This window comes from Pleurodeles waltl, chromosome 11, assembly GCF_031143425.1.
Source record: "Pleurodeles waltl isolate 20211129_DDA chromosome 11, aPleWal1.hap1.20221129, whole genome shotgun sequence".
In the NCBI taxonomy this organism is placed as follows: Eukaryota; Metazoa; Chordata; class Amphibia; order Caudata; family Salamandridae; genus Pleurodeles; species Pleurodeles waltl.
Genome location: NC_090450.1, coordinates 142,634,966 through 142,652,852, shown reverse-complemented (window position 1 = coordinate 142,652,852; position 17,887 = coordinate 142,634,966). Strand labels below are relative to the sequence as shown.

Sequence of the window (17,887 nt, the reverse complement as noted above, 5' to 3'; positions counted from 1 at the left end):
AGAATGTACAGGAGACTGCGCAGGTGAAGGAGTAGTAGGTGGAGAAAAAACAGGTGAGGAGAATGAGGAGGTGAAAATTGTGGAGGTGGAGATCTTTGCTTAGGTCTTGGCACGTTAGCCGGTGGCTGATTAGTGTCCAATTGTTGTTGAAAGGCCAGCTTCCTCTTAGGCTTCAGAGGAGGTGCAGTTATGATCTTGCCAGTGTCTTTATGAGTGTGAATTCTGGCCTGCCTTTCATCAATGTCCTCCATCTGTGTGAGTTCCTCTGAAAACTTATGGCTTTCTTTAAGTTGTTTCGAAAGTCCATGCTCCTCTGTGTAACGGGGTCTTTTCGGCGCCGAAACCAGTTTTCTCGGGATCGAAAGGCTGTGAGTGGATGTTGGCCTCAGCTCCGAAAGCGATTTTCGAGGCTTCGACTAGAAGTGTCAGTGTTTGCCTGTTTCGGAGCCAGTGCTTCAGCTTGAGTCCGAAGTTGTTGCTTGGTCACCAGAGGTCTTTTTGCGGGTCGAGCCATGGCCTTCTGGCAGTGGTGTTCCAGAGGCCTTATGCTTGGGTTTGGATTGGAAAGGGGCAGGCGTACTCACATGCTGTCCTGCCATGACCGGTCTGTTCTCCTCGGACTCCTGCTCGGAATCTGACCCTTGGATGGAGACTGCAGTGGTCATGATCTCCTCTTCCTCTACGTCGAGACGTTCAGTGCTTTTCGACGCCATTTCCAACCTTTGTGCTTTTCTGTCCCGTAGAGTCTTCCTCGAACGGAAGGATCTGCAGGCCTCACAAGTATCCTCTCGATATCTGGAGAGAGACAGAGATTACAGACAAGATGTTGGTCTGTATATGGAAACTTGGCGTGGCACAGAGGACAGAAGCGAAATGTGGTCCGGTCCATGAGGCTTCCACGTGGTCGGCCCGACTAGTCCCGAGTTGGGCGCGGGTGCCCGGAAGGGCGAGTAAAGAAGTTGGATCCCACGGTACCAAAGTGTCGATGATACGCGATCTAAACAATACCGACGAATTAGAGAGTTTTTAGAACTTTTCCGACTCAAACTACCGGAGCGAAAAGAAACACGTCCAAACCCGACGGCGGAAAGAAAACAATCTAACATGGAGTTGATGCCCATGCGCAATGGAGCCGAAGAGGAGGAGTCACTCGATCCCGTGACTCGAAAACACTTATTCGAAGAAAAACAACTTGTAACACTCCGAGCCCAACACTAGATGGCTGGACTATGCATAGCATGTGTATATGCAGCTACACATGCCATCGAACATATATATATCTGTGTCATTAAGGTGCTTAGAGTTCATAATTTGTGCAATCGTTCACAATATGTACACTCAAATGGGTAGTGCAATAGTAAAGGGCTAGAAATTGAGAGAAAAAATATTTTTTTTCTTCCCTTAGATCCACAGTAATGTAGCTTTTGGTGAAAATGACTGATTTTGCATTTTATCTGATGGATTTTACCCATGCTGAATTCCCTGGGATAAATAATGATTTATGTATTGATTCATGAATACACTTCAAGAACGTGAATTTCTACTTTAGATTAACAGCACGTGGGGTTTTTGAAAAACTAATCGCTAGAACTATTGAAAAACATTATTTAAAAAAATTAAGAAATTATCCCAAAAAAATGAATAGTTGTATTGGACTGGATTAGTTTTCATAATCTTTATACTGCAATAGCTGGGTTTGCACACTGAATTTTTGGAGTTTAGGGCCAGATGTAGCAAAGGTTTTTACCCATTCTGTGTCTATGGGAAAAAGTGTTTGTACATATGGCCCTTAGTGTGTATTCATGTATTTAATTATGGGGCTATTCAGAGAATAGGAATTTTGTATGAGAACATTTGCACTTTAAATATATATATATTTGTATAAATATATGAGAATGAACAGTATGTTGTCTCCCTGTTTACATATGGATGATTGCTTATTACTTATTTCATCTCTAAACTATAGAATGCACAATGCCCTTTATCGCATTTCAAAAAGGACAATGACAACAGGCATGATTCCCCTTTGTTACAAGCCTTTTCACATAAAGAAAATTCCCAAAATAAAGTCTTATGACTAATTTTTGATGCCTGCATTATATGATTTTCAAATGGCAGATGTTTGAGAGAAGAGTTTAGAGAACATGTGGACGAGTGATATGAGTGGGTTATATGCTTAGATATCACGTGTCTCCCCGTCCTCGGTAGGCAGGATCTTTCTTGTAGCTGGCAATTCCGCTAGCAAGTTGTTTGCTGGTTTTCACAATAATGGGTGCACGCAAGGACATGGGTGGACGAGTCACAAACTCTTGCTTCTTTCCATTAATCTTTGTCAATAAGCCAGGTGGAATTCACATTTATTGGAGCATCAGTGTTGTCTTCCCTCCATATTATGCATCTTCCAAACGCTTTTGGAATGTGGATTATTTGCCGTTTCATTTTAATGAACATCCCAGAAACATTAACACGTTATTTTTTACTGTGACCTCTAAAGGAGAAATTCAGAGAGTGTAAGTGGATGGATCTGAGGAAGGAAAAGAGCGAGAGGGGAAAACCTGAAAGGGAGGGAAAAGGGAAGGGCAATATATAGAAGAGCATCTGTAAGAAGTAGAGACCGAGAGCAAGAAGGCGAGCAGACTAATTATTTTCCAGATTAGTGAGGCAGAGTAGCTTATTTTAGAGTAACGCAGTTACTGCGAAACAGAGCACTGAAGTGCGACTCCAAGCTGGGTGTTTGTTGTGCAAGTGTGCATTTGTGTTTACCTGCAGTTACAGTGTCACAGGTTTTCTGGAGTGTTTTAACACCACTAAATGGATTTGCAAGATATTTGATTCCTTATTAGTACCCAGTGTGTATTGGGTATGGGAATGTGAATAGCCATGTTGGCAGGAATTCTGGAAAGATGCACTGAGCAAAGCTGTGGGATCTGCCACACGTACAGAATCAGAAAGGAAGAGCGTGTCTCCAATGCAAGACTGAAAAAGGAGCTTAAGATAGATGGGGTAGGAGCAAGAAGGTTAGGGGCATAAAGGGGAGGTTATCAGGAGTTCAATAAGGGCTGCTCTGAAAGGCAGGGCTTCCTCTTATAAAAATGAATTTTGAGGGAATGTCTCCAAAACACATACTTTTAGTCAAGAACATTTGCATCACTAAAAACAACGGCATATAACACATTATTTAGTCTGTGCCTGTTACTTTAGAAAAGCTTATTTTGAAAAAGTAAATAACATTTTACACACGTGTGCATTCCAGTCCTGCATCTGTGTGATGTTTGCTATTAGGTTACAGCAACTTTTATTTATTTTATTTTCCATGTTTCATCATCAAATGGTAGTCAGGCCCATTCGCCACTATCCAAACACTATAGAAGCTGTAAATTGATTGCCATTGATACCCACAATCTTCCCGGTTACGAACTGGCAAGGACTTTGGTCACCATGAAGCAGAATATGCACAGCCTCAGCCAGACATTTAACAAACAGAGACAATGGCCGTACGCCGGGCTTTGATGTTCCAGCACATGAGAAAACAAGTACTTACAAATATTGTTTTCATGTATTACATGCAAAGTGCTCCTTATTACTTTCAAGTCTCCCATAATGGCTTTACGAATAACGGAAAAGTGCCTAAAAATATTGTTTTCTGTATCAATTGTATATAAGAGATAAAGAAAAGAATTACCAAACAACGTGATGATAGAGTCTACTTTTCAGAAGTTTAGGCATTCCAATGACAGCACTTCCTAGGGGTCAGAAAGATGTATGAAATAGCCAACAGCATGAGGCGAAAGTGTAATATTCCTGTGGTTGAAGCCAAAGCCCATGCTACAGGTATTTTAAAGAATTGTTAACAGTATGTCAAGCGAACAGCTGCGCAATCAGACCAGGCCTAATAATTCATCCTAGTGTATTTTTTACAAGAAAAAAAAATGTGGTTGTGGACGTGTCTTTGGACAAGGGCTTACAGTACTTTGTCTTAATCAAGCATTTTCAAAAAAGGTCTGAAGCACCAACCCACAGTTACCTTTCATCCTTTTCTTTGCGTGACATCTTTCGGTTATCTGCCTCAGAAAGTTTGCGGGTCACTTCCTTAGAAACAGCATCTTCTCTTTTTTGAGCAACCCTACATATTTGTAACAAACAAAAAAAAAAACGTCAAGAAAATGTCAAAAAAACTATGTATACTTGTCAGAAACACAGTGTAAAGAAAAATTGCCACAGAGTTCCAGTTAATTTACACTAATATCACTATTTGAATGCACAGTTCTCAATCTACAGCTACATTGTATAGATTTATTTATTTTTTTTAAATACGAAACCAACAACGGCACAATAAAACTAAAGGTAAGTTTTACACAGAGAACCCAATTAGAGAACTATATAGAAACATTAAAAATGTGTATTGGTGTAACACTTATAAAGAAAAATGCACAGGATATGCTTACTAAAGTAATTTATACGGTAGACAGTTTAGAAATAATGTTCTACAATATCTTAGTCACATACACTATGATGATAAGGTTTACATTTGCTATAGGTAACGAGGGAACCAGAGTGTCGCCTGGGACCTTCGTTAAGCCTATGTGTAAAGAACAGTGTCCCAAGGACATAGATATCAGAAACAATGTACAAATGCAACAAAATGTTCAAATTTTTCAACTGTATACAAAAAGCATTGAAAAACAATGTAATGGTGCAGTGGGTGTGTGGGGAGAAATATGTTCAGTGCTCTCATACAAGTGATATACATGTCAAGGGTGTGTATCAAATAAGAACACAGCCAATTTTATTCTTATGTTCAATCAAACTGGGTCTGTAGTATTAGTTGATAACTTTTTGATCATTTAGACAGATAGCAAGATCATCAAACTCTAAGAATACTTGAGCCTGAGGAAAAACAAATAAAAAAAAGATGATGGGCACTAATCAAACATCGCTGAAGGCACCACTGGGCTCAATTCAGCTATATCTGTGCAAGGATTGCAAAGGTTCCAAACGTTGTCAAAAACATTGCCAGAGTAGTTTGGGTGGGTCCAGGGGGGGTCTAGTAATGTGAGCAGGCCAGGCTGGGCTGCTTCTAGAATGTAAAAGGGCCTCCAGAGGAGTACCACAGGATCTTCCTGGACAGCACACAATACTGCTTAAAAGGAGAGCTAAGTTAAGTTAGCTGGGTGTGCTCCACCCTTAGCCAGAAAAAGCAGCCATCTTGTGGAGCACACCCAGCCAACTTCACTCAGCTATCCTTTCAAACATACAATATTTACCATATTATGTGGAATTTGGTGCGTCAAACACCAAAATCTGTATGTTATTCTCCAGAAACTCAAAACAGGTGCTATCTATTGCACCTCATGAATAACATAACCTGTGGTATTGTTATTTGTCAGATGTGATAAATAGCAACTATACTTGTGTAAGGAAATGCCTCCTTGGCATGGTTACCCCCTGACTTTTTGCCTTTGCTGATGCTAAGTTTTGATTTGAAAAAGTGTGCTGAGGCCTGCTAACCAGGCCCCAGCACAAGTGTTCTTTCCCTAACCTGTACTTTTGTTTCCACAATTGGCACACCCTGGCATCCAGGTAAGTCCCTTGTAACTGGTACCCCTGGTACCAAGGGCCCTGATGCCAGGGAAGGTCTTTAAGGGCTGCAGCATATCTTATGCCACCCTGGGGACCCCTCACTCAGCACAGACACACTGCTTGCCAGCTTGTGTGTTCTAGTGGGGATAAAAAGACTAAGTCGACATAGCACTCCCCTCAGGGTGCCATGCCAACCTCACACTGCCTATGCAGTATAGATAAGTCACCCCTCTAGCAGGCCTTACAGCCCTAAGGCAGGGTGCACTATACCATAGGTGAGGGCATAAGTGCATGAGCACTATGCCCCTACGGTGTCTAAGCAAAACCTTAGACATTGTAAGTACAGGGTAGCCATAAGAGTATATGGTCTGGGAGTCTGTCATGCACGAACTCCACAGCACCATAATGGCTACACTGAAAACTGTGAAGTTTGGTATCAAACTTCTCAGCACAATAAATGCACACTGATACCAGTGTACATTTTATTGTAACATACACCCCAGAGGGCACCTTAGAGGTGCCCCCGGAAACCTTAACCGACTATCCGTGTAGGCTGACTAGTTTTAGCAGCCTGCCACACACCAGACATGTTGCTGGCCACATGGGGAGAGTGCCTTTGTCACTCTGTGGCTAGTAACAAAGCCTGTACTGAGTGGAGGTGCTTCACACCTCCCCCTGCAGGAACTGTAACACCTGGCAGTGAGCCTGAAAGGCTCACCCCCTTTGTTGCAGCACCCCAGGGCACTCCAGCTAGTGGAGTTGCCCGCCCCCTCCGGCCACTGCCCCACTTTTGGCAGCAAGGCCGGAGGAGATAATGAGAAAAACAAGGAGGAGTCACTGGCCAGTCAGGACAGCCCCTAAGGTGTCCTGAGCTGAGGTGACTAACTTTTAGAAATCCTCCATCTTGCAGATGGAGGATTCCCGATAGGATTAGGGATGTGCCCCACTCCCCTCAGGGATGAGGCACAAAGAGGGTGTACCCACCCTCACGGCTAGTAGCCATTGGCTACTAACCCTCCAGACCTAAACACGCCCTTAAATTTAGTATTTAAGGGCTCCCCAGAACCTAGGAACTCAGATTCCTGCAACCTAAGAAGAAGAGGACTGCTAAGCTGAAAAACCCTGCAGAGAAGACGGAGACACCAACTGCTTTGGCCCCAGCTCTACCGGCCTGTCTACCCACTTCTAAAGACACTGCTCCAGCGACGTTTTTCCCGGGGACCATCGACCTCTGAAGCCTCAGAGGACTGCCCTGTATCTAGAAGGACCAAGAACTCCAGAGGACAGCGGCTCTGTTCACCAAAGACTGCACCTTTGCAACAAAGAAGCAACTTTGAAACAACTTGTGTTTCCCACTGGAAGCGTGAGACTTGGCACTCTACACCCGACGCCCCCGGCTCGACTTGTGGAGAAAAAACACTTCAGGGAGGACTCCCCGGCGACTGCGAGACCGTGAGTAGCCAGAGTTGCCCCCCCCCGAGCGAGACCGTGAGTAGCCAGAGAGCCCCCACAGCGACGCCTGCAGAGGGAATCCCGAGGCTCCCCCTGACCGCGACTGCCTGCTTCTAAGATCCGACGCCTGGTAAAGACTCTGCACCCGCAGCCCCCAGGACCCGACCTCCAGTGCAGGAGCGACCCCCAGGTGGCCCTCTCCCTTGCCCGGGTGGCGGCTACCCCGAGGAGCCCCCCCCCCCCTACCTGCATCGCTGAAGAGACCCCTTGGTCTCCCATCGATTCCTATTACAAACCTGACGCTTGTTTGCACACTGCACCAGGCCGCCCCCGTGCCGCTGGGGGTGTACTTTCTGTGTGGACTTGTGTCCCCCCCGGTGCCCTACAAAACCCCCCTGGTCTGCCCTCCGAAGACGCGGGTACTTACCTGCTGGCAGACTGGAACCGGGGCACCCCCTTCTCCATTGAAGCCTATGCGTTTTGGGGCACCACTTTGACCTCTGCACCTGACCGGCCCTGAGCTGCTGGTGTGGTAACTTTAGGGTTGCTCTGAACCCCCCATGGTGGGCTACCTTGGACCCAAACTTGAACCCCATAGTTGGTTTACTTACCTGCAAAAACTAACAAACTCTTACTCCCCCCAGGAACTGTTGAAAATTGCACTAAGTGTCTAGTTTTAAAATAGCTATATGTGATTTATGTGAAAACTGTATATGCTATTCTGCTAATTCAAAGTTCGTAAAGTACCTACCTGCAATACCTTTCATTTGAAGTATTACATGTAAATCTTGAACCTGTGGTTCTTAAAATAAACTAAGAAAATATATTTTTCAATACAAAAACCTATTGGCCTGGAATTGTCTCCGAGTGTGTGTTCCTCATTTATTGCTTGTGTGTGTACAACAAATGCTTAACACTACTCCTTTGATAAGCCTACTGCTTGATCACACTACCACAAAATAGAGCATTAGTATTATCTCTTTTTGCCACTATCTTACCTCTAAGGGGAACCCTTGGACTCTGTGCACACTATTCCTTACTTTGAAATAGTGCATACAGAGCCAACTTCCTACAACTCGTTAGCAAGCCCAATGTCCACAGCACCATAACGAAAAGCTTCATCCATAGCTACTTGTAGTCGTACCTCATCTGAAAAAGAAGCCCAGCAAGCACTGAGGGTGGTGTCGACCAGGGCCACTATGGCACAATTAATTTTGTTTGAGATTCCACAGCCTATTTCTGAAATAATGATGACGGTTATGGTCAACTTACAGAGGACAGTGAAATTAAATGTCCACGGGTTCTCAGTTATGTAACTAACACGTTTTCGTTCTAACACTAAGAAACAAATTGGTGGAAAAAGAACTAAAAAACAATTGAATAACAGTACTTAGTGGATCTGTAATCCAAGGTTCTGAAATAACAGTGTTACAAAAATTCACAACAAGCAAACCATTTGCGTGGGACCAATGCACTGAAATTAGTTCAATTAATTCATTGTTGATAAATACACATTTAGATTTACAAAGTCAATGCTTACTTGTGCTTGAGGACAAATTTTACATTTTTGTATGCAAAGGCAACGAGGTAGGTGCTGACAAGGGTCATGACACTGTAAAGAACTGCAGACTGGACAAGATCCATGTGCCATATCCTCCAGTACAACCCTAAAAGAAAATAACAGATTCAGTTAGCAGGAATGAAACATTAACATGTTTTTGAAGCAACTTGAATTATTTGTTTTAAGGTACATTGTGGGTGCCCAAATGGTGTCAATTATTACTATGGCGGTGAAAGGCAAACAAATGTAACTCACTTGGACAGATGTTCAGACAACACCATGATACCTTGAAGAGCTCAATGTTGCCCTCAATTAAGGTTATTTTACTCTTTCATTCTGAAGAAGAAGCCAAGATCCTTAAATAACGGTGTGAAGCACAGGCCTATGTGAATATGCTACAAGTATCATATTTTTCTAAAACTGAATACTATTTTACATAAAACGTTTACGTTTGATCAGGATGACTTACTTTCAAGGCATGCATTCCAAACAACAAATCACAGCTACATTAAAAATGCAATAAAACCCTCAAGTTGTATTTTTTTTTTTTACAAAGTGGGTTACATTCCTCAATCTATTTTCCATGTGGAGAATGACAGAAGAATTTCATGTGAGAGGAATGTACACTATGGAGTAGAATTCTTCAATGGTGGCGTCTTCTTAACCATTTGTGAGATTACTGGATTTACATAGGTGTGCACATTTTTACCGACCCTGAAGACCCACAGTAGGTGTTCCATGCTTGAGTTTTTTGGTTGCATAGGCAACCCATCTTAGAGCCTCACTAAATGTCCTATTTGCTACAAAAAACTGTTTACTAGAGACAGAAACAACTTCTAGCAGCTATCAAGCATTAAACTATACAAATACAGAGAATTAATTTTCAGGTTATCACAAGCAGACAAAAACTTCGATTGGGACATTCGACAAACACAATTCAACAAATCTGTTCCTGCCATCAGAAAATCATAATAACTGACAAAAAACAGGAAAGATGGGTGAACAGAATATTTTAATTTATCATAAATGTTGCCATCTCTGGGTACATTTTCATACACTGTTTTCTGCTCTCTGTGCAATTACCAAGATAGTGAAAGCTATTTTTTAATGAGCTCTTGGACAGCGAACTCATACTTTCAAGAATATTTGTATATATTGCGAAGACTACTTTAGTGATCTATAGCAAAGGTTCCACAATTGGAGTTTGGGAAACTTTAATTCCGACACAAAATATCTGGACAATCGGCTTTATGGAGTAGCATGTGGTGCAGATTTTCATGCTTAATTTACTTTACAGCGGTGCCTTTCAGGGGAGCGTTCTGTAAAGTCACATATTTGACTATGACTGTCTTGAGGAACATAAACTGATGTTGTGCATCACTTTTTTGTAAGCAGTATTTTGTTTGTAAGCGACCTACGTTCATTCTAAGGGGCCTCATCAGGCGCAGACAAAATGGAAGGGGAACAATTATATTCCATTAGTATCATCTGAACACTACTGTGCGAAAACACAGCATTAAGAGACAAGTTAAAATGACCATTTAGGTGAGTGTCACTGTAATAGTGATGGAGACCTTTTTTTTGTGTTTTTTTTTTTGTTTTTTTACACAAGAGACTGCAAAGCTTTTGCTTGTCCAACGTGATACTAGAAGACAAGCAATGGCAAAGACACTGGGTATTGCCTCTAAAAGGTCGATCTACTGCCTTTTGCATTTATTATTTTTAGGGTCGAGCCTGCGTCACATGCGCTTGCGAGAAGCTTTAGGAGTCAGAAAAGGGCTCGGAGCCCCAGTGATGTCACGTCATTGTCTTTCATTGGTTCGTGGGCTTGCCTGTTGAAATCTGCTGGCTTGCATTAGTGGAAGGCACGCATATGTCATGCCTTTTCCTGTGATTAGCCCTCCTCGAGCGCAGCGACCAAGTACTGAAAACATGCGAGGCTCGCTGTTTCCCGTCAGGTTTGTGCACTACTTTTTATCTTTTGTTCGCAGCGCGATCTCGCTTGGCAGAAGTCAAGCGCTTTGCATAACATAGTTAATTGCACTTTTGTCGGTTATGTAGATAATTGCACCTTTGCCAATAGGCTTCATTACAAGTGAACTGTAGCAGCACAATCGCACTGGTTTTTTTCTTTCACTGTGGAAAGTAAAATCCGGTTGGGAGTTTACAACTGCTAATAGCTGTAACTCAGAGAAATGCGAGACCCTAGTGCATTGCAAATGCATGGTTTTTTTTTGCATGCAAAACTCAGGTGCTGGTCGACACTGGGGAACGAAAGGGACCATCGACTTTCCTATTCTATTAATATCCGACTCATGAGCACCCACCTCCTCAACCACAAGCACTCGAATTATATTTCACTACATCCTAACTGGAGTCATTTATCACTGCCATGGGAGTTAGGTTCAGATATTTAAAAACTAAAAAAATCTTCCCACAGCTTTCTTCTCCACAATAAGTACTACAGAAAAATCGACAGTAGAGCTTTTTCTAGCTATGCAAAGTTGTGAACTCAGCAATACGCGCTTTACTCACCCAGTTTGCCCATCTACAACATCCTATGGAGACCAAGCATGCAGAATGTGTAACTTAGATAGGACGCTTTTACAAGCTACAAATCTTAGTCATAAAAGAGATTCAAAGCATCTTAGTCATAATCTAACCCACTACACCAACTTACGATATGTGCACTCTGCAGTCACTCACCCAGACACATGCACTAGAAAGCAGTTCCCAACCAGCCGCCGCAATGAAACCCATACTGAGTGAAGGTTTATGGCAACTACCAACTGGCACTATACTCAGAATACTGTCACATGCAGATAAAAACGTAATCTGTATACAGTTAATCTGAGGATCTGATGGACGGATAGTAGTGATTATAGCTGTCCTGCAAGTTCTAATGCCTTGGCTATTAAAGAGTTCTTCTAACCATACAACCCTCAGGTGTTTTAAGAACCGGCAGATACAGGCTAGATGTACGTCTTCCTTAGCCGCTGCACACAGCCTGCATGATTTTGGGCCAGAATGCTTCCACAAAGGCTGGTCAGCCGAAGACTGTAACGTCCCACTGCGAATGGCCAACAATAAGTTCATTTTCAGATGTAATGAAAAGGTCATACTTAAGTATGCTGCTGGCTGCAGGTTCCTATATGTGTGGAGGACCATCTAGGAGTGGCTGCAATATGCAAGCGCTTGCTTATAGGCAATGAAGAATTGGATTTTCACAGCTTTATTCAATGCCTGACAGAATGCATGACGAGAAAAGTTTGCATTCCACATAGCTGTTGTGTTTGTTGCTTCCAATGCAGAGTGCAGACGAGCCTTGTAAGATGACTTAGAGTCCAAGTCCACTGACTACCATAAGGCGCTGGAAAGAGCTTGATCTTGATTTGCTCTTAACTTATGCCAGGCTTTTATGGTGGAGTACCTTCTCCCCAAGGTTTGATCCAAGAGTCCAAACTCTAAACGGACATGTGTTGGGAAGGCGCTCAGCTGGAGCCTGAATGCATGCTTGTATGCCCTGATTTGAAGAGTATCCAAGAGGAGAGCATCCCTTCCAAGCATGTCGCACTAGCGAAGGTGATCGATGGTAGACGTTTTGCAGAAATAACTGCTATAAGAGGTTTGAATATAAGGCCAGTCAGTTTTTTGGCTAAGGCACAGAATGCAAATATATATGTATTTCCTTTCTTAGCAATGTACTGTTCATTAGCCTTGAAAGTCAGCTTGTTATATATGTACATCCCCAAGTACCTGTAACAGTTAACCTCCTCTGAGATGGCATCACCAAGCCTGACCCTTAGAAAAGAACCAGAGTTGCTGCAGATGGACATGGTTTTAGTTTTACCTATATTAATTTCCAATTTGTTGAGTGTTGCATACTCTGCGAGTCCTGTACATAGACTCTGTAGACCAATTATTGTATGTCTCAGAAGGAAAATGTCATCTGTGCACAAGAGATGGGTCAGTCAAATGGCCAAGCCGAGGTGACTGGGAGTTAACCTGGTCGAGTCTGGGGGATAAGTCGGCTACAAACAAATTGAACATGTGCGGGGCTAGCACACACCCTTGCTTTAGGCCAACTTCAGTGGGGGTTTCCTAGACAGCCTGGTGCAGTCTGCCAATCTAATTTGTATCCAAGTGGAAGAGTATAGCAGCTCCATAGCACATAAGAGACTTAATATAAGCCCCTATATCCTTAGCTTTTTCCATGGAGGACCGGATTCACCCGGTCACTGTTTGAAGTCTCTGTGCAACAACTTATGTTCACAACAGATTATGTTAGCCAATAAAAATAATTTGCAAGAAGGAGTTGTTTTTAAATGTATAGGGGATTGGTTCACTACGTAAGAAACATTTCAATGTTGCTTTTCCTTATCATGCTATAAAATTATGTCCTTCTATTGTCCAGAAAATAGGAAGATATGCTTTTTGGGAAAAGTCAACTTTTTATTTGAGTCCATTAGCTTTACTTCAGATATTTTAGGTTTTGCTGACGTTCTACTTACAGAGGAGCTGATGTCAGTCGCCCATTCTGTGTTTGGGGCCCATTATTCATGATTTTGACTGAGCATTAATATTTAGGATTCTCCCTTTCCAGCCTATCGATCCTCCTTAATTATTTAGGGGCGAAGCGTCGACGAGTACTATCTAAATCATCAACTATCATGTACTGAACTTCCTCTGCAAGGACACCCTACAACATTCACTGTTTTGTGCAGCATACGTGCTTGCTCTGAAAAAAATCGAGTATTTAAAAAATACTTCTAGTGCTCTTCAAAATACAACGAACAGGCATAAAAAAGGCAGGCCAGTTCAAATCGAAACCATGGATAGTGGTAAAATCCCATTAAAAAAAAGTTAAAAGGGGAAAGAGAATGCTCTCAGCGAATCACCCACATACTTTGATAGAGGATAGGACATGCAGAGGTTTGAGAAAATTTGAATATACTCGTAAAGGAGCAAGGGTTGCATACTGTAGCACGTATTCGTTAATTTCACCCTGGATTTTTTTTAACATTCCGGGACTCAATTCCCCCCAGCCTCTACCAAAAAATAATCTCTGTTTCCTTATGCAAAGTGGGGTGTTTTGGCACACAAGCTCAAGAGAATTGGGTAATACTCATGAAAGGTACCACACTAAGAAAAATGTATATTTCTTGCGGTAACGCGGGGGATAAAATGCCACAGGAAAGATATCAACAAGACAGACGCAGCTTGTGCAGGCTGGAAAGCTGAAAGCTCAGTCACTTACATATAGGGATGGCAGAAACGATGAACGCATTGCCGAAGAAGAGCGCTGAGGACTTCGCTGACAGGTTGCGGCTGAAGTCCTGCAGGAGCAGATCCTCTTCTGACTGCTGCTTGCTGCCGCCCTTGGGAGCCATGTCGAATGGGGATGAGCCAAGGAGAGCTCCAGCGAGAGAAAGAGTGACCTGCTCAAGCTCCCGTCAGAGGCAAGCAATCTCAACTAGGCAACGTCAGCACTGGAGCAGGAAGCGGAAACGCCAGCCAAAGCCGCAACCAGTCGGTGACGCTAATCACCATCGGCTCCATTTGGAGAACACGTCCACAGTTGTAGCAACTGAAAAGGGACACCTTAGTTGTCATTTTAGGACGTTCTTAGCAAAATTCAGACGGGGGTAGCCATTTTGGAGTGTTACAGTCTCCTCCTAAAAAACACAATTTACAGGTTTAGTCCAGAGAAAACGCGTTTGCAATAGTGAGTTTGGATAGCTGAAAAGTACGCCAAACTTGTGTACTTTATAGGAATAAAAAACAAATTACACACATTTATGACTATATCCTATTTGAAATCATATGCTGTGCGCTCAAAGAACGTATTTACTTTTGAAAATTAAATATTATCTTTTACCACGCTTACTGACAAACACCTAACAGCCTTCTGTGTATCTTTTCGAAGCGGTGACGTCGACAAAACGAGCGTAGTAAACAAAACATACACGAAACGTATTTTCTACGTAATGTTTTGGGATTGGGAGAGAAGTTCAGTACAAGTCCAGGAACGTGAGAGAGAGAGAGAGAGAGAGAGAGAGACACGTTGAATCATGGAGGCTATTCTGCAGCACTTGGAGCATTTCGCCGAGATGCTCACCGTGTCACGGAGCGAACACGTGAAGTCGTGGGAAAAACTGACCGTACAGAGGGCCTTTCAATGGGCCCACTACTTCCAGCACCTGTACCGCCGCTTCCACGGCAATAACCCGGTCAGGGCGGCCCTGGAGCAGCGGCTGCGTGATATCAACCAGAAGCAGAAAGCCATGGGCTTAGGTGACCGTACCCTTTACTTCCCAGACCTGGGGAGCTGCGCGGAACTTTTGTGGGGTACACTCCTGCAGAACCCTGCCCTTCCACTGGCCGTGTGCCAGCACCTCCTCCTGAGTCTGGGGACGGAGGATGACGGTGACCCCATAGCAGACAGCGTACGCAGGTCATTGCGCCAGAAAAATGCCTCAATGATGTTACTTTCTATCACCCCGAGTGAATTTTGTGGGCGAACTAACCCGCCTAGCATGAAACCTGAAACGTCAACTTATTCAATCGGGAAAGCTGAGGCCACAACTTATCTAGGCGGGCAGGATAAGCCTTCTCTATTTTTTGGCAGGAAAGCCGATCTGCAGTTTATTGGCCAACAGTGTGCACCCCCTGGGGCGTCTACTGACGCGACTAGCTCTATTTTATACGATGATTGTCGAACAATGGACCCTGTAGCAAAAACGCAAGCTTCTGTGTTGTCAAAACACTTGGACGAGCGGACTAAGTATTCGAGCTTGTCAGAAAAGGAAAAACTTGTGGTAGTGAAAGAGATACTTGCCCTTATACCCAGACCTCTAGTCTTCAAGTTGGTGGGCCTAATGTTGGCCTCCAGTATTAGTTCTGTGACTGCTCCACTGCTCATGCAATGGTTGATGGACGATCATAACTTATTTTCTTGTTTTTGCAGCAGTCTGGATTGCAACCTTCTTACGGGATTGTCATCCAAATATCCAAAATTTAGAGATGCCTACCTGGAGTTACTTGCCAGCTGGGGTAGAGACTTGGAGTATAGTATAACTTCTGGGCAGTGGACCTGCAATTCTCCTGAAGTGTCCTGGGAATCTTTACAGCATCATTACAGCTGGATGCTGAAAGGCTCCACTGATACAAAAGCAGCAGCAGAACGTATGCTGATAACATTGAAGATTGAAGATGGTGACTTTAATGTACGCGGGATCAGCGTGTGGACGGATCTCCTTTCGTGTTTAAGGTCCAACTTGACTTTCTGATGAAGCTGTAAAAAACAGTATGAACAAGCTTTCCACATTTCCTCATATGTTTCATAGGAAATTCTGCAGCCTAACCTATGCATGTTTTGTGAATCTTTTTACGCCACTTAAAGAGGAGAGAATGGATGTTTGTGCCATCCATTTTGCCCTGATGTTTGCCACAAGTGAGCGCTAAAAGTACCTGTTTGTAAGGCAGCAAAATGGAGAGTAGTTATAAGCCATTTTGGCTTACAGTCCCCAGTTTGTAGTATTTTCTGGTAAATTAAAGACTGTTATCTGATTATTGAGTGTATTATGTACAAAGTTATGTGTAATCTGCAGTGCAGAGAATAATAATATAGAAGACTTGGAAAAATGTTGTTTATTGTCAGTGTGTGACCTATGTTCGAGTTTATAGATAACTACTATACCAGATTTTTTTTTTTGTTTGGCGGATATATATTTCTATTATTTCAAAATAGTTTTGATGCTGAAGTCCAACATAGTAACAGATGACATATTGTAGTGTTCCACAGCCTCTAAGTTTACCTTGTTTTTTGCAGATAAAAAAATCTGCATTTCAACTTTGAAAATTGCCTTCGAAATACATTTCAATGAACATTTTACCATTATGCAACCTTTTTAAAATTATTTTTAATGTCGTTGAAATAATGTTTTTTTGTGAACAGTTATCAATACAGTTCAGTTCTCTGTTTGCTGTGTTCAGATTTCTCCAGCACAAAGTATTACAATACTAATTCAAACATAAGATTAAAAGTTATCATTTTGAACTTTCTGCTTTACGTATAAAACAGTAATCCTGTTACAAAATTTCAACATTCTACTTTGTATGTGAAACAATTGGGATTATCTGTGACATTTTCCTGTTCGTATAGTGGATTCCTTTTTGGAAAATACATGACACCTATTGCAGAACTTTTTATACAAATGTTGCTACATCATAAGTAAGTCACGATTGCATGCTGCACATGATACTGCTGCAAGCCTAGCCTCTGATTGTTTTGCAGCAGTATCAGTGTGATGTTCCTGTACAGTCACAGTGGTTGCACAGTCATGAAACGCATATCATACCCTCGTCATACACAATTATATAATCAAATCACATTTTGTAGCCTTTCTAATTACTTATTCCATATGATAAATAGAGCAGAATTAGCCTGAGTTTTTATAGATTTTTTTTTGTTCCTATAAGTTAACAAAGTAATTGTTTCTTAAATGGGTCTTTTTTTATTTTTAATAATTAATAAAGTTACATACCAGATAAAAAAAGCACAAAGCGAGAAAAGAAGGCATTTAAATTCAAATACAAACAAATACAGTAACTCATCCATATATAATAGACAGCAATTAATAATTAGATTCGATAAAACCCATTCTTACATAGTATAAAAACAGATGATCAAATACCAGTAAAGTGCAAAATTAGGACTAATGCAGATCGCCTACGACTCATACTCCGCTATCATCGAGCCACTGTGCGAGTGGGGCCCAGATAGAATTGCCAATCCGCCTTTGGTTAGAATCCTTAAACGCATAGGAGCTTATCTCAAGATAAAACATTGAGCATAGCCGGGCCAGCCATCGGTTAAACAATGGGGGTATCGGCTGTAGCCAGTCCGACGTAATATAGCAGCGAACCACTGACATGGCTAAGAACAGAAACCTCCGTAGCTGATCTGGATACTCAGCGCCGTCAACTCTAAGTAATACAAGTTGGGGCGTGATCACCACCTCCTGATGATTAAGCCTAGAGACAAAGTTAGCCACATCCTTAAAAAATTCATGCAATCTACAACAGCTAAAAAACATATGTACCAGGTCAGCCATCTCGCTCTTGCAGCGGGGGCATACCACCCCCCTCGAATTACCCCATTTAGCTAACTTGGCTGGCGTATAATATAAATGAAGTACTGTTTTATAATGCTGTGCTTGGGGGCCGGCCGTAAGCAAAAAACGCTGACCCATATCTAAAGAGGCCAAAAAAGTAGACTCAGGCGCCCAAATA

At 42.5% G+C, this 17,887-nt stretch overlaps 2 protein-coding genes across 2 annotated transcripts in view; one reads left to right on the top strand and one right to left on the bottom strand.

Moving 5' to 3' along the window:
- Positions 1 to 14,101, bottom strand: part of SSR3 (signal sequence receptor subunit 3) — a 31,492-nt gene extending 17,391 nt beyond the window's left edge. Inside the window, exons 1-3 of the mRNA XM_069213296.1 lie at positions 13,851 to 14,101; positions 8,573 to 8,699; positions 4,025 to 4,123 (exon numbers count right to left, since the gene is read on the bottom strand). Of these exons, the coding sequence (XP_069069397.1) occupies positions 4,025 to 4,123; positions 8,573 to 8,699; positions 13,851 to 13,983 (359 nt within the window). The 5' untranslated portion in view covers positions 13,984 to 14,101. The remainder of the gene's footprint in view (positions 1 to 4,024; positions 4,124 to 8,572; positions 8,700 to 13,850) is intronic.
- A 495-nt stretch (positions 14,102 to 14,596) lies between these two features.
- FANCF (FA complementation group F) lies at positions 14,597 to 16,652 on the top strand. Its single transcript, XM_069213295.1, has one exon. It carries the CDS (start codon positions 14,665 to 14,667, stop codon positions 15,880 to 15,882), a length of 1,218 nt encoding a protein of 405 aa, XP_069069396.1. The 5' UTR covers positions 14,597 to 14,664; the 3' UTR covers positions 15,883 to 16,652.
- The last annotated feature ends 1,235 nt before the right edge of the window (positions 16,653 to 17,887 follow it).

What these genes read in the sequence shown, in the direction of transcription:
- FANCF (XM_069213295.1), top strand. Translation starts at nt 14,665, where the DNA reads ATGGAGGCTATTCTGCAGCACTTGGAGCATTTCGCCGAGATGCTCACC.